Consider the following 16,391-nt stretch of genomic DNA (forward strand, 5'->3'; position numbering starts at 1 on the left):
GAAACAAAAAGCTTTCGTACCCTCATGGCATGTCCCCCCCAATTGCTTAACAGACAGTGAGGGGCGTTTGAAGTGTAGTCACTGGTATAATTTGGGGAAAATGCACAGCAAGCTCCCGTAAACTGCAAAGTTTGCTGTCTCTTTTGATGCAGTCCATGTGGTGTAGGTGCACCCACAGTGCTGCGAGGGAGGGAGTTCCGAGATTTTCACCCATTGACGGTGAATTAACACGTAACGAAATGCAAACTACTGTGGCAGCAGCCGAGCATCAACAACTTAATTTCAGCTGCCGCATCCCTTGAGGCCAGCAAGCCGCTGAGAAAATCTTCTCCTGGAGAAGTTTCTAATCTTCTGCAGATCTCCCGGACATCGCCATAAGTCTCGTGGATTTGACTGACTGCTTCACCAGTGAAGGAACGGCGACATATTTGCAAGTCAGGGCGGTGTGTGACTTGGAGGGGAACGTGTTGCAGGTGGAGGTGTTCCCGGGAATCTGCTACACTTGCTCTTCTGGGTGGAAGGTGCTGTCAAGGGAGCTTTGGTGAGTTGCTGCAGTGGTCCCTTGTAAATGGTTTAAGGTAGGCTATTGCCACTGTGGAAGGAGTTAATGTTTCAGATGGAAGGGTGGGGTGCCCATCAAGTGACCTGCTTTGTCCTGGATGGTGTCGAGCTTCTCGAGTGTTGTGGGAGCTGCACTCATCCAAGCAAGTGGAGAGTATTCCATCACACTCCTGACATGAGCCTTGTAGATAAAGCTTTGAGGAGTCAGGAGGTGAGTTACTCGTTGCAGGATTCCTATCCTCTGACCTGCTTTCTGTAGCCACAGTATTTATATGGCTGGGTCCAGTTCAGTTTCTGGTCAATGGTAGCTCGCAGGATGCTGATAGCGAGGGATTCAGTGATGGTAAGGCCATTGAATGTCAAGGGGAGATGGCTAAATTCTCTCTTATTGGCGATTGTTATTGCCTGGCACATGTGTGGCACGAATGTTACCCAAGCCCGAATGATGTCTAGGTCTTGCTGCATTGGACACAGACTGCCCCGGTATCTGAGGAGTTGTGGATGGTGTTGAGCACTGTTCAATCATCGGTGAACATTCCCACTTTGACCTTACGATGGAAAGAAGGTCATTGTTGAAGCAGCTAAAGATGGTAGGGCCTGAGGAACTCCTGCACAGTGTTCTGGGATTGAGATGATTGGCCTCCAACAATCACACCATCTTCCTCTGTGCTCGGTATTCACCAAGTCAAGATTTCAGTCAAGACCTCATGGGACCACTTTGAAGAAGAGCAGGAAAGTTCTCCTGGGACCAGTATTTATTTGTCAACCAACATTACTAAAATAGATGGATTGTCATTCTGACATTTGTGGACACTTGGGGGGAGATTCTCCGATATGGAGAAAAATACAGCACAGAACAGGCCCTTCGGCCCACGATGTTGCCTCCTTCTGCACTGTAAATTCTATGATAATCTATGATTAATCTAGGACAAAGGTTCGGCACAACACCGTGGGCCGAAGGGCCTGTTCTGTGCTGTATTTTTCTATGTTCTATGAGGCCAAGTTTTCGCGCCATCGTGAACGCCGTCGCGTTTCACGACGGCGCGAACCTGGCCCGGGTACGAGCGATTCTGGCCCCCACAGGGGGGCCAGCACCGTGCTGGAGCGATTCACGCCACTCCAGCCTCCTTTCGTGGCACCAAATTGGCGGCGCTCCAACCCGCGCATGCGCGGGGGACGTCTTTAGCGCGCCGGCCCCGACCAACAATGCGCCGCGCCAGAAAGTCCCCCCCCCCCGCCGCCCCCCCCCCCCCCCCCCCCCCCCCCCCCCCCCCCAGGCCGCCCCTGACCGTTCACGCAAAGTTCCCGCCGGTAGCGACCAGGGGTGGACGGCGCCGGCGGGACTCTGTCGTTTCGGCGCGGCCACCTGGCCCACCCGGGCCGGAGAATTGGCGGCCCCGCCGATTCCAGCGGCCCGTGGCCGGAGCAAACGGCGCCGATTCTCCGCACCTCGGAGAATCGCGCGCCGGCGTCGGGGCGTCGTGGTGCGGTTGCGCCAATTCTCCAGGCGGGCGCGGGGCTCGGAGAATCGCCCTCTTGGTGTGTGAAAATTGGCTGTCACATTTCCTAACACTCCAAACAAAAGTAAATAATTGACATGTGTAGCATTGTGGGACATCCTGAGGCATTGAAAGGTGAGAAATCAATGCAAATCCTTTCTTTCAAAGGTAAGGCACTATCTATATCTCTGGAGCAGTCAAAACAAGTTCTGTCTCTTTAGTAAAGCTGCAGGATGCCTAGAATGTATTGGTTGTCTGGATGTAGTAATGCTGGTGTTGTGTGCAGGTTAGTGGGCCTCTGTTCAGTGGTGCTGCTTAAATGATTGGAACAACCCTCGTGGTGAGAGCAGTGTAGTAATAAGAATAATAATCTTTATTATTGTCACAAGCCAGTTTACGTCAACACTGCAATGAAGTTACTGTGAAAAGCCCCTAGTCGCCACACTCCGACACCTGTTCGGGTTCACTGAGTGAGAATTCAGAATGTCCAAATTACCGAACAAGCACGTCTTTCGGGACCTGTGGGAGGAAACCGGAGCACCCGGAGGAAACCCACGCAGACACGGGGAGAACGTGCAGACTCCGCACAGGCAGCGACCCAAGCAGGGAATCAAACCTGGGACCTTGGTGCCGTGAGGCAGCAGTGCTAACCACTGCCCCACCGTGCTGCCCATGCCACCTCCTTTGTGTCAGAGTACTCAGGGCCCCTCCCCTCCCCATCTCTTTTAGAAATGGGTGGACGGTTACGGGCTGTTTTACATCTTGTAACTTTACCACCGACGCTTCCATCTGTTTAACCTAATTACTTACTGTAGGAATTAGGCACAAAGAGAATCTTAGACAGACCATGATACGGTATTGCTAACCCGCTCTGCTTGTTTCGTGCTCAGCCCCAGAGAATTGACCACTTGATTTGATTGGATTTGATTTACTGTCGCGTGTACCGAGGTACAGTGAAAAGTATTGTTCTGCGTACAGTCCAGACAGATCATTCCATACATGAAAAACATAGGACATACGATAAATACACAATGTAAATACATAGACACAGGCATCGGGTGAATCATATTTGATAAGAATATTATTGTATGTGTCTGTCGATTGTTCTCTGGGATTCTTTTTTTTATAATGGATGCGATCAATTGGTTTCTCAATTGCCACAGAAGGCTGTGGAGGCCAAATCGCTGAGTGTCTTTAAGATAGATAGGTTCTTGATTAATAAGAGATCAAGGGTTATGGATAGAAGGCAGGAGAATGGGGGTGAGAACGGTATCAGCCTGCACGTTCTCCCCGTGTCTGCGTGGGTCTCACCCCCCACAACCCAAAAGACGTGCAGGCTAGGTCGATCGGCCACGCTAGATTGTCCCTTAATTGGAAAAACAATAATTGGGTAGTCTAAATTTACTTTAAAAGACGAGACAGACACATATAAGCCATGATTGAATGGCGGAGCAGACTCGATGGGCCGAACGGCCTAATTCTCCTGTGTCTTATGGCCTTATGGTCTTTTCAATTCATAAGATGGCAGAATTGAAGAATTGCTTTGTGTGTTTGGGTGTGTGATGTGATGGCGGGAGACTGCAGTGTGAATTCACCGTCACGTTGTCATTGAGGAACCTGCTGCAGAGATATACTGATTCCAGGTTAGCATTTTAACATCAGGCAGTGAGCCCCATCGTTACAAAGGGATGGTTAGGTAGTACCTGCATTCTGATAGGATCTGAGGTTGCTTTCGAAGCCTAGAACAGCATATTGGACCCCGGCCGCTGAGTTTACCAGCTGCAGTCCGATGAGCGGGTTTTTCTGTCAGAGAGTTTACGGGCGGGATTCTCTCAGCCGAGGCTGAGCCGGAGAATCGCCGGGCGCGAATTGCGCGATGCCGCCCCGACGCCAGTCCGCCGATTCTCCGGAGAGCGGGGGCCGCTCTACGCGCCCCCCCCCCCGGCAATTCTCCGCCCGGGATGGGCCGAGCAGCCGTTAAAAAAAATCCGAGCCCCGCCGGCGTCGTCCACGTGTGGTCTTACCCGGCGGGACCTCGGCGTGCATCCATCGGGGGAGGCCTGCTTGGGAGGGTATGGGGGGGGACCGACCCTGGGCGGGGGGGGCTCGGCGTGCATCCATCGGGGGAGGCCTGCTTGGGAGGGTATGGGGGGGGACCGACCCTTGGGGGGGGGGGGGGGGGGGGGGGGGGCGGGCTCGGCGTGCATCCATCGGGGGCGGCCTGGTGGGGAGAGTGAGGGGGGGGGGGGACCGACCTCGGGGGGGGGGGGGGGGGGGCCTCGGCTGTGGCCTGGCCCGCGATCGGGGCCTACCGTTCAGCGGGCCGGCCTCTCAGGCGCGGGGCCTCTTTTGCTCTGCGCCAGTCCCTGTAGCCCTACTCCATGTTGCGTCGGGGCCAGCGCGAAGAAGGGAGCCACTGCGCCTGCATGCATTGGCGCCGGTCGCAGTGCGCCTGTTTTAACCCGCGGCGCCCATTTGACGCCGGCATCGGCAGCTGGAGTGGCGTGGGTCGCTCCAGTGCCGTGCTGGCCTACTGAAGGGCTTAGAATCGCTGCTCCTGAGGGCCTGTGGACGCCGTCGTGAAACGCGACTGCGTTTACGACGGCATCAACACTTAGCCTCAGGATCAGAGAATCCCGCCCTACGCCTCAGAGTTAAACCAAAAGCTGGCGGTCTCACCTCACTTTTACTTTCCAGTGAAGGGGACACTGAGCGAGGATACCATCCGACTTTTCCTGCAGCAGATAGCGGGCGCCATGAAGATGTTGCACAGCAAAGGGGTCATCCACCGCGACCTGAAACCGCAGAACATCCTCCTGTCCTGCACCGGAGGCCGTAAATCAAACCCCAACAACATCCGCATCAAGATAGGTGAGTGTCCAGTTTGTCTGTGGTGACCTCCGAAAATGACCTGTGGCATGGGTCCCTCCTGGACAAAGAGTGCTGGGCGCGATTGTCTAGGGCTAGTATAAACATGACTGGCCGAATGGCCTCCTGTGCTCCACCATTCTATGAATAACTCAGCTTTTATAATAAGGCACGTAACAGTTTGAGTATATGGGGGGGGGGAATCTTGCTTTTATTCAACATTTTATCATAATGCGCGGGGCTTTCCATAGAATTATGCAGAATATTCAGCCCAGAAACAAACCATTCGGCCCACCCAGTCTATGCTCCACTTGAGCCTTCTCGCAGCCTCCTCATCAAACTGTATTTGGGTAACGTTCTATTCCCTTCTCCCTCCTGTACGTATCCCGCTTCCTCTCAAAGGCATCAATGTTATTTGCCTCAACAACTCCCTCCCTGTAGTTCTCCATCTCAGTCTCTCCCTCGGAGAGGCTCCTTGAAGCTGACCTCCTCGGCCAGGTTTTTGACCACCCCTACTGAAACCTCCTTCGGTGGGCTCAGTGCCAGATGGATGTCACTGCTGTTTTACTGTACTAAAGGCACTGCACACTACACGCGGGGAGGCCGTGGTCGAGTGGTGTTGTTGCTGGACAAGATGCCCGGCGGAATACTCTGGGTTCCGGGGTTCGAATCCCAGCAGAGCAACTCAGTAACAATCTGCAAAAGCACATCTGGTTCACTTAAGCCCCATAGGGAAGGAAATCTGCCGTCCTTACATGGTCTGGCCTACTGTGGTGCACAGTGCTGCCCCCTCTGAAGTGGTCAAATCAAGTTCAACGTCAATAAATGCTGGCCCAGCCAGCAATGCCCACATCCCAGAAAAGGATTTAAAAAGGTACGAAATGAATGGTGCTCCTTGATGTGCTATAGAATAAAGAGATAAAACTTGTAAATAGTCAGTTTGAGTTGAACTGGTTAATCAGGCTTCAGGCTTCATCGAAAGCTTTAAGTTGTCCAACAAGAAAAGTTGGTTCTTTTCAGGATTGGAAGGCAGTTTGTGTATCTGAAAAGTTGCCCAGAAGTTGAGACTCTTTCAGTCTGTTTCCTCCTTCCCCCCCCCGCTCTCCCAGTATTTTCCTTGGCACGGTTTCTCAGATGACTGACTGCTTCTTTCTACGTCTTGCTGTCCTTATCTGACACTGAGTTCTTAAGAGTCTCGTAACCCCTGCCCTGCTAAAAGAAACAAATTAATTCAGTGCGTTCAATTAACATCGCTTTATCGCCCCTCCTCGAAACCTCAACCCCCCCCCCCAAGCTGAGCTTTTTAACTCCTGCAACCTCTCCTGCACCAATGAAATGAAATGAAAATCGCTTATTGTCACAAGTAGGCTTCAAATGAAGTTACTGTGAAAAGCCCCCAGTCGCCACATTCCGGCGCCCCTTCGGGGAGGCTGGTACGGGAATTTAACCGTGCTGCTAGCCTGCCTTGGTCTGCTTTAAAAGCCAGCCATTTAGAAGAGCATCTATTTCCACCTCCAGCCCTCAATCAAACTGTTTGCTGAAACCCTCAGCCAGGCTTGATCCGTAAACTGGGAACTGTTCCAGCGATCTCCAGCCGACCCCCCACACTTCACCCTCCGGAAATCCGAGCTGACCCAGGACTCCCCCCGCCCCCGCCGTGGCTGAAAATGGCTCCAGCCCCTCGCCCCACCCCAACATTTAATTTAAGAATTCCCCCACCCTGGTCTTTGAATCCCTGCGTGGCCTCATCATTGGTTCCTCCAGGAACTAGCGGCCTAGAAAACTCCCAGCAGAAACATCGCAAGGGGCAGAAAGAAATTAATCTTTTGACACTCTTACTTGTTATAAAAATATTGGAGTTGGTGGGAAAATGCTTTTTGATTCACAGTCAAGAATCTGCCAAACTGGGTGAGGAAAAGGAGTGAATTTTCCCAGGCTGACTGGGGGGTAGGGTACAGGGTGGGGGAGGGTGCTGGGAAAGTAGTGGGGGGCCATCCAAATGTGTTGCTGCTGATGGGGAAGTGTCCCAAGGGTGACCTGGAAGCAGATCATCCACATGCTCACTGGAGGACAGCAACCAATCTGCATATTTAAGGCCCCAAATAGGGATTATTGTGAGTGTCAGCCAGTATTCTGTGGGGTGACTCCCTGCTTCGTGGGGAGGCGTCAGTTTAATGGAGATGTCCCCCCCCCAACCCCTTCCCCACCCATCCCCCAACGGCAGCCCAGGGGCCCATAGGAAATGTTGGCTCCACCCCCCCCCCCCCCCCCCCCAAAGAGGGGGCCAGGGACAGAAAAGGCTGCACTTCACTGAGAGGGAATTTCCTTCCAATCGGAGGGGCTTGCCTGCTGGGCCTCGCTGAAATGGTATTTTAAGCTACTCTGCGTCGAGGTGCCCTCTCGATCACCCACCTCCCTCGGCAGCACCCACCTCTCCGAGTGATGCCATGAGGATCCAAAGCTGAGGGTTTTCTGAATGGGCTGGCAGCATGGAGAACCCACCTCCCTCGGCAGCGCCCCCTCCGAACTCGCCACCCAACCAGGAGACCCACCTCCAGTAATATCGCCCTGCCGCCATATTGCCTGCCCCTTCAGGTTCAAGACCACTGTTCCAAATGGGGTTTCAAAGCCCATGGGGATATCCTGCCTAAAGGAGTCTGTTAGCTTGGAAATGGGTTGTAGTAATGTGGGCCAGGGTTTAGAGAACCCCAAAGTGTATCATGGAGTTCACCTGACCCACAACGTTTACTAGATTGTGGTGTGGGGAGCACACGGCCCACTCTACAGGTGTGGGACAGCAGAAATGGAAAAGTGTTTTTTAAAGCCAAACAATGTTTATTCTGTGAACTCAAGTTAACTTTTTTAAAACATACAGTGAACATCTTAGCAACCAGTAATTCAAATACAACCCACAAAGAATACAACATAAGTAATCCTTTAAGCTTTCCTTTTAACATCCATACGACTTAAAACACCTTTTACCAGAAGCACATCAGGTTAAAGTCACTACTGTTATTAGTTTTAAATCACCAGGATCGATTTACAGTCTTTAGATTACAGAACATAGAACATAGAACATAGAACAATACAGCGCAGTACAGGCCCTTCGGCCCACGATGTTGCACCGAAACAAAAAGCCATCTAACCTACACTATACCATTATCATCCATATGTTTATCCAATAAACTTTTAAATGCCCTCAATGTTGGCGAGTTCACTACTGTAGCAGGTAGGGCATTCCATGGCCTCACTACTCTTTGCGTAAAGAACCTACCTCTGACCTCTGTCCTATATCTATTACCCCTCAGTTTAAAGTTATGTCCCCTCGTGCCAGCCATTTCCATCCGCGGGAGAAGGCTCTCACTGTCCACCCTATCCAACCCCCTGATCATTTTGTATGCCTCTATTAAGTCTCCTCTTAACCTTCTTCTCTCCACGAAAACAACCTCAAGTCCATCAGCCTTTCCTCATAAGATTTTCCCTCCATACCAGGCAACATCCTGGTAAATCTCCTCTGCACCCGCTCCAAAGCCTCCACGTCCTTCCTATAATGCGGTGACCAGAACTGTACGCAATACTCCAAATGCGGCCGTACCAGAGTTCTGTACAGCTGCAACATGACCTCCTGACTCCGGAACTCAAACCCTCTACCAATAAAGGCCAACACTCTATAGGCCTTCTTCACCACCCTATCAACCTGGGTGGCAACTTTCAGGGATCTATGTACATGGACACCTAGATCCCTCTGCTCATCCACACTCCAGAGAGAGACTCTAATACACCTTCTGGCTGTGACTGCGGCTATCCAGCTCTGAAAACGAACCTAAAACACACCCTGCAGCCTAAAACGAAACTAAAGTTGACAGACAGCCCAGCTCCACCCACTCTCTGACATCACTGCAGGAATAAACACCCATTTCTTAAAGGTACTCTCACTACAGATACTTATATACACACCCATTTATAAAAACCATTTCTTAAAGGTACTCTCACTACAGATACTTATATACACACCCATTTATAAACAACCATTTCTTAAAGGTACTCTCACATGACAATAAGAAGGAGACCGTGACAATGAATGTGCTGGGTGACCAATGGGAGGAATAGGTCAAATGGAGGCGGGCAGTCATGTGGCGGAATCTGGAAGACCGTATCCAACCAGCGTTCAATTCCCTCCACTCATGGGTTCAAAACAGGAGGCGAGGAAAATGGCCAAAAATATTTCAACTCATTGCTCAGCTGCAGAAATAGTCTTGGATACGAGTCAGGCGAGAGTGTGGGAGATCTGCCCTGTTGAGGATCCGTCTCACTTCCGAGAAAGCCCGTGCTCATGCGTGGCTACTTACCACATTGAGTCGCCTACTTTAGCTGGATGCATGCCTCGGGTTTCAGCACATAGTGGGCGAAATTCTCCGTAATCGGCGCGATGTCCGCCAACCGGCGCCACAAATGGCGCAAATCAGTCCGGCATCGCGCCGCCCCAAAGGTGCGGAATTCGGCAACCGGCGGGATTCACGCCAGCCCCCGGCGATTCTCCGACCCGGCGGAGGGTCGGAGAATCTCGCCCAGTGTCCTGTTTTTATTAAATTTTAGAGTACCCAATTAATTTTTTCCAATTAAGGGGCAATTTAACGTGGCCAATCCACCTACCCTGCACATCTTTGGGTTGTGGGGGCGAAACCGACGGAAACACGGGGAGAATGTGCAAACTCCACACGGACAGTGACCCAGAGCCGGGATCGAACCCGGGACCTCGGCGCCGTGAGGCAGCAGTGTTAACCCACTGTGTCACCGTGCTGCCCTTGGTTTCCTGTTTCAAATTGCCCTACCTAACATTACCCTGCTGTCTCAGCCAATCAGAAGACGAACAGACTCTCATCTGGTTGGATAATGAAAAAGAACTCCGTTTTTACATGCCCAGACAATTTCGCTCTTTGTGTTCTTTGATTGCAGTTTTATGCTGGAGATTATTCTTCAAGTCTTGGAGACCCCAGAGCAGTCCTGAAGGATTTGGTGTGATGATAAAAGTTAAAGGGAGTAATTTAATGTGCCGTTTCCAATTGAACGAAATGATTGCTTTGATAACATGAGTTTACCCCCAAACATGCTGCTTATGTTATTTTGTTGAAATCTTGTTTTGTTTGAAGTGTAAGTACTGAGCAGACTTTGCTTTGGCAATATTGCTGAATTCTCTCCTCTAATTTGAACACAGCTGACTTTGGTTTTGCCCGGTATTTACAGACCAACATGTTGGCAGCAACTTTGTGTGGTTCACCCATGTACATGGTGAGTATACACACAGAGCGAGTACTAATTGTTTTGCTGCTTGCATTCGATAGTGAAGTGGTTTATATGTGACTAATCTCCTCCAGACAACATAATAATCGCTTATTGTCACAAGTAGGCTTCAATGAAGTTACTGTGAAAAGCCCCTAGTCGCCACATTCCGGTGCCTGTTCGGGGAGGCCGGTACGGGAATTGAACCCGCGCTGCTGGTTTGTTCTGCATTACAAGCCAGCTGTTTAGCCTGCTGTGCTAAACCAGCCCCTGATGACATGACTTTCATTCCCATCATGAGAGTTAGATTTCAATTTCAAACAAAAAACAAATTAGGGTTTTGGCTCAACCTCTCATCCCCAAGATGCACCTCCGACAGTGCAGCTTCAGGAAATCTGCCACTTTTACCTGGTCTGGCCTACGGGTGACTCAATCCCAACGCCAAAGTGGTTCACTCTTATGGCCCTGCGAACTGGCTTAGTGAGTCACTCAGTTGTGTGGAGCTGACCTCCCACCCACCTACACAAGGACATCTCGCTTACATTAACACTGCAATGTAGTTTCTGTGAAACGCCCCTAGTCGCCACACTCCGGCGCCTGTTCGGGTACACAGAGGGAGAATTCAGAATGCCCAATTCATCTAACAGCACGTCTTTCGGGACTTGCGGGGGGAAACCGGAGCACCCGGAGGAAACCCACGCAGAGACGGGGAGGATGTGCAGACTCCGCACAGACAGGGACCCAAGCCGGGAATCGAACCCAGGGCCCTGGAGCTGTGAAGCAACAGTGATAACCGCTGTGGTATCATGCTGCCCAGCTTGCTACATATACCTGTGGTAGTTGACCTACCGCCCTCTGAGCTTGCTGCCCTACACTGGCACCCAGTTTGGTTTTGAAGTTCTCGTCCTCATGTTGAAATGCTCCCTTGTCTTTGCCCCTTTCTGTCCCTGTAGCCCCCTCTAGCCAAAAAGCCCTCCAGGAACCCCTGCGTGCTGCTAGCTCCGGCCTCTTGGACTTTTCCTCAGCCTTGGAGACCGTTCCGTGAGCCGTGTAGGGCCTTAAAAACTCAGACATTCTCTTCCCGAATCCCTGCCACTCCACCACTCTTTCCTCCTCTAGGATGTTCCCCAAAAACCAACCGTTAATACTCCGGAGAATGAGAATTCAGCCCCAGCATGACAGCGAGAAACCCGGTTCAATTTCCAAAGAAAGAAGTCTGGAAATAAAAAGCCAGTCTCGGCGAAAATGACTGAGAGACGGTTGGACTGCCGAAAACCCCGGGGTTCCCTCAGGCTCCTCTCTGAGAACGAAACCAGTTCTCCTCACCCAGTCTGGGCCTGTGCAATGGCTTCAGTCTCACACCAATAAGGCTGGCTTTCGACCGCTCTTGAAGTGGTCACTCAGCTGCAACAAACAAGTGGGCAGCACGGTGGCACAGAGGTTAGCACTGTTGCTTCACAGCGCCAGGGTCCCAGGTTCGATTCCCCGCTGGGTCACTGTCTGTGTGTGCGTGGGTTTCCTCCAGGTGCTCCGGTTTCTTCCCACAGTCCAAAGATGTGCCAGTTAGGTGCATTGGCCATGCTAAATTGCTCTTAGTGTCCAAAACGGTTCGACTGGGTTACGGAATAGGGTGGAGGTGTGGGGCGCTCGTTCCAAGGGCCTGTGAAGACTCGATGAGCCGAATAGCCTCCTATACTGTAAATTCTATTCTATGTCATAACCAGATACACGACAGCTCACCGCCATCTCCGTAAGGTAGCTTAGGGGTGGGCGATAAATGCTGATCCTGCCAGTGACACCCAGCTCCCTAGAATGAAGGACAAATAAATAGTGTCACCTGGCCTCATTTACTGTGCGTGTAGCCTTCCATAGTTGTCAGCAGTAACATGGGTGTGGCTGGCAGGATAACAGTTAATTATCAGCCCACCGCCCAGTCATCTGTCCAGCTGTTTGTTTCTCTGCATGTTTGGTTTCGAACCCGGACACGAGCCTGAGATTGCCTCCCCCGCCTGACCGAGCTTCGGAAACACGGCCCAGGCTGTTTGCTCACCTGGGCGTCACACACTTGTTACAAAGCGACGATGATGGGACGTAAGCAGCTCTGAGCAAACAGCAGCTGTTCAGCCCATTGAGCTGCCAACTCAATGAAATAGCCACCCATGTGTGGATCTATTTAAATCATACATTATACCGAGGCAGCACCTTCCCTCACGAGTGGTCGAAAAAGATCCTGCAACATTACATTGAAGAAGAGCAAAGAGAGTTTCCCCTTGACCAATATTTATCCCTCCGTTTAGTAGCGAAAAGCATTGTTGTGACACAAAGGCGAAGATTTCTGATGAAACTCAGAGCAACAGAGCAACTGTGTGGAAAGTGAATAGACTGAACTTTTCCAAGCCAGTGATTCATGTATTAGTTTGCTGGCTGATGTAACTCTTGCTCAGATACTATAACAGGTCATTATGAATCATCAGTAAAACATCAACTGGGTTTGTTTACTTGCGAAGATTAGGATTTTACCACAGAAACCACAGATCAGAAAACAAAACGTTTTGTAGGAGGGCAGCAATCGGACCCTGCGTGCACCCGGGAGGCCCCCGCCCACCTCGTGTTCAAGTTTAAAGAGCTTACGTTTACATAACGTATTTGACGATCTCAGCATTTCCAATGTCACTGGGTTCAAATCCCAGAACTCGGCTCCCTAACAGCATTGCAGGTGTACCTACACCACATGGACTGCAGCTCACTACCGCCTTCTCAAGGGGCATTTGGGGATGGGCAGTAAATGCTAGCCTAACCAGCGGAGCCCACAGTCCATGTAATCATAGAATCCCTACAGTGCAGAAGGAGCCCATAAGACATTGGAGCAGAATTAGGCCACTCGGCCCATCGGGTCTGCTCCGCCATTCAATCATGGCTGATATTTTCTCATCCCCATTCTCCTGCCTTCTCCCCATAACCCCTGATCCCCTTATTAATCAAGAACCTATCTATCTCTGCCTTAAAGACACTCAGTGATTTGGCCTCCACAGCCTTCTGCGGCAAAGAGTTCCACAGATTCACCACCCTCTGGCTGAAGAAATGCCTCCTCATCTCTGTTTTAAAGGATCGTCCCTTTAGTCTGAGATCATGTCCTCTGGTTCTAGTTTTTCCGACAAGTGGAAACATCCTCTCCACGTCCACTCTATCCAGGCCTCGCAGTATCCTGTAAGTTTCAATAAGATCCCCCCTCATCCTTCTAAACTCCGATGAGTACAGACCCAGAGTCCTCAACCGTTCCTCATTGGACACGAGGCATTCAGCTCATCGGGTCTGCACCGACCGTCCGAAAGGGCACCCTAGCTAGGCTCAATCCCCCGCCCTATCCCGTAACCCCACCTAGCCTTTTGTACACTAAGGGGCAATTTAGCACGGCCAATCCACCTAACCTGCACATCTTTGGACTGTGGGAGGAAACCGGAGCACCCGGAGGAAACCCACGCAGACATGGGGAGAACGTGCAGACTCCGCACAGACAGTCACCCGAGGCGGGGTGGGTGCTGTGAGACAACAGTGCTAACCATGGTGCCACCGTACTGGCCCAATAATAAATTAACTTTTTAAAAACCCTTTACAGCCAATGAAATCCTTTCGTAGAAAACACAGCAGTTAGATTCCACAGACAGCAACACGACACTGAGGGACTTTGTGGAGGGGGGTGACGGGAACAGGTTCGAATTCCCATCACCCCGTTTCCCCCGGCAAAGCCTGGCTCTCATTTTAAACGTGCCTCCTCATTTCACCTCACCAACACCCGGGGAAATAGCTTCTCTCGATCCACATGAACAAACCTAAACGCCTCGATTGGATCATCGCTCAACTTTCTAAATTCAAGCCAACTTTACATTGTAAGTCCTCGTAATTTAACCCTTTAATTCTAGTGGAGGCCGCAAGACGCGAAGGCAGAGCGGGTGCTTCATGTTGCTGATTACGGGATCTTGCTGTGTGCAGGTTGGCTGCTGCGTTTTCTGGGAGTAGAAGAGAGAGGTTAATACTTTTCAGCTTAGTCCCGTGTATCCCAGTCGTCATCAAACCTCAAAATAAAAGTGTCTCATTGGCTGGAAAGGATTTTTAAAATACATTCATTTTTTTCACGGGATATCGGCTGGTTTATTGCCCGTCCCTTCGTGCCTCTGAGAAGCTGGTGGTGAGTCGTCTTCGTAAACCCCTGCCAGTCCCTGTGGTGTAGGTACACCCACCGCGCTGTTAGGGAGTGAGGTCCAGGATTTTGACCCAGCAACTTTGGGACACGCTGAGAGTTTTCAGGGCATGAACCCAAATGAATTGCTGATGGGTAAGGAGAGGAAGCGATACGGAGCAAAGGGAGGTAAATGGGACTGGGGTGTGGTTGAGTCCGTGGTGTAATTGAGCGGCAGGGCAGTTTCGAGCGAGCTGAGGCCTGAATTATGTCTGCTTTCCTGAACAGCTTTTCCACAGAACCGATCGGGCAGAATCAGTATTTGAATTTTGAGAGGTTTCTCTGGGGAACTCGAAACATTCAATGTGTTTTCGATGAGGCTACAATTCTAACTTCTTTCTGGCCCTCTCTCACCAGGCCCCGGAAGTCATTATGTCCCAGCATTATGACGCCAAGGCCGACCTGTGGAGTATCGGAACTATTGTGTACCAGTGTCTGACTGGCAAAGCCCCCTTCCAGGTAAGCATTAAAAAAAAACATTTCTTAAATTTGTTCTTGGGATATGGCCGTCGCCGGCTGGGCCAGCATTTGTTGCCCATTTCTAATTGCCCTTGAATTGAGTGGCTTGCTCGGCCATTTCAGTGGGGGGGGGTGCAGTTAAGATTCAACCGCATCGCTGTATGGATCTGGAGTCACGTGTAGGCCAGACCGGGTAAGGATCGCAGATTTCCTTCCCTGAAGGACATTAGTGAACCAGGTGGGTTTTTAACGACAATTGGCAACGATTTTGTGGTCGTCATTAGACTTTTAATTCCCGATCTTTTTATATAATTGAATTCAACTTTCACCATCTGCCATAGTGGGATTTGAACCTGGAAGTATCCGAGCATTACCCTGGGTCTCTGGGTTACTTGTCCAGCGACAATGCCACTACACCACCCGCCTCCCCTCATCATCACCCGAGTGCTGTTGGATACACGTGACTAAGCTGAAAAGCATTAACCTCTCTCTTCTACTTCCAGGTTATGGAAAGACCTCCTGAGGTTATGAAACGGGCAATATTAAGTGCACGCTCTTTCCATAAAGAAATCAATGCCGGGTGCATTACCCAGCCTGTGTGAGAAGGCAATACCTGAACCGTACTCATCCCCTGATGTCCCAAAACACTTCTCAGACAATGAAGCACTTTTTGAAGTGTAGTCACTGCTGTCGTGTACAAAACGCAGCCTCCAATTCGAGTGCAGCCAGATCCCATAAACAGCATCGAGATAATGACCAAATGATCCAATTTTTTAAAAAAGGTGATGTTGATTGAGTGGCAATATTAGCTAGGACTGGGGTTCCCAAACTGCGTTCCTTGGAACCCTGAGGTAGGGTATCAGGGGGGACTCTACGCTTCTTCAACATAGTAGATGTTCGATATGTTCCTGGGCAGACCGGGCCTTGGTTTCTAACACTTCTACAGAGTGAGGAAGGAAGAGGAGAGTGTAGAATTAAGCAGACAATTTAGCTTAAGACGAAGGAAGAAACTTCAATTTTTCCAGCAATTATCTAAGGTCGTCCGAAAGCAGGTCTATTGGGTACTTCAGCCCATTCCTATTATTTCTGATCCTTCAGATCGATGTTCTACCTGTAAAGGTTCATTCGAGAAGCTGTTTAAACACCCCCTGGTGTTGGGAGAAGAGCAGGGCGTTCTCCCCGTCTCCTGGCCAACGTGCTTCAAAAAAGACAACCTGAGATTGGTTAACTTCTGTCATTTCCTTGGTTTACTGTTTGTGGAATCGTGCTGTGCACAAAATGGCCGCAGTGCTCGTCTACACATGAACAGTAATTGCAATCCGTATCGAGTCCTCATGATCTCTCTGAACGTTTCGCTCTCATCAAATTTCCTCAGGGCAGATACTGAGAGATTGAGGTTGGTCCACAAAGGGATTGTTTTTGTTTTGTTATCTATTCAGCGACCACCTGGGCTGGAGCAGGTTGGCAGGTTGTTGCATCACTCGCTG

The 16,391-nt window shown here is 50.6% G+C and overlaps 1 protein-coding gene across 7 annotated transcripts in view; it reads left to right on the forward strand.

Annotated features, from left to right (window-relative positions):
- The window catches only part of ulk1b (unc-51 like autophagy activating kinase 1), a 134,577-nt gene that overhangs the window by 37,458 nt on the left and 80,728 nt on the right, over nt 1-16,391 (forward strand). For all 7 annotated transcript variants that reach the window (XM_072518967.1, XM_072518810.1, XM_072518649.1 and 4 more), the window contains 3 exons: nt 4,758-4,931; nt 10,144-10,217; nt 14,803-14,904. In XM_072518967.1, the coding sequence (XP_072375068.1) occupies nt 4,758-4,931; nt 10,144-10,217; nt 14,803-14,904 (350 nt within the window). The remainder of the gene's footprint in view (nt 1-4,757; nt 4,932-10,143; nt 10,218-14,802; nt 14,905-16,391) is intronic.

The sequence above is a fragment of the Scyliorhinus torazame genome, chromosome 1 (genome assembly GCF_047496885.1).
Source record: "Scyliorhinus torazame isolate Kashiwa2021f chromosome 1, sScyTor2.1, whole genome shotgun sequence".
Classification (NCBI taxonomy): domain Eukaryota; kingdom Metazoa; phylum Chordata; class Chondrichthyes; order Carcharhiniformes; family Scyliorhinidae; genus Scyliorhinus; species Scyliorhinus torazame.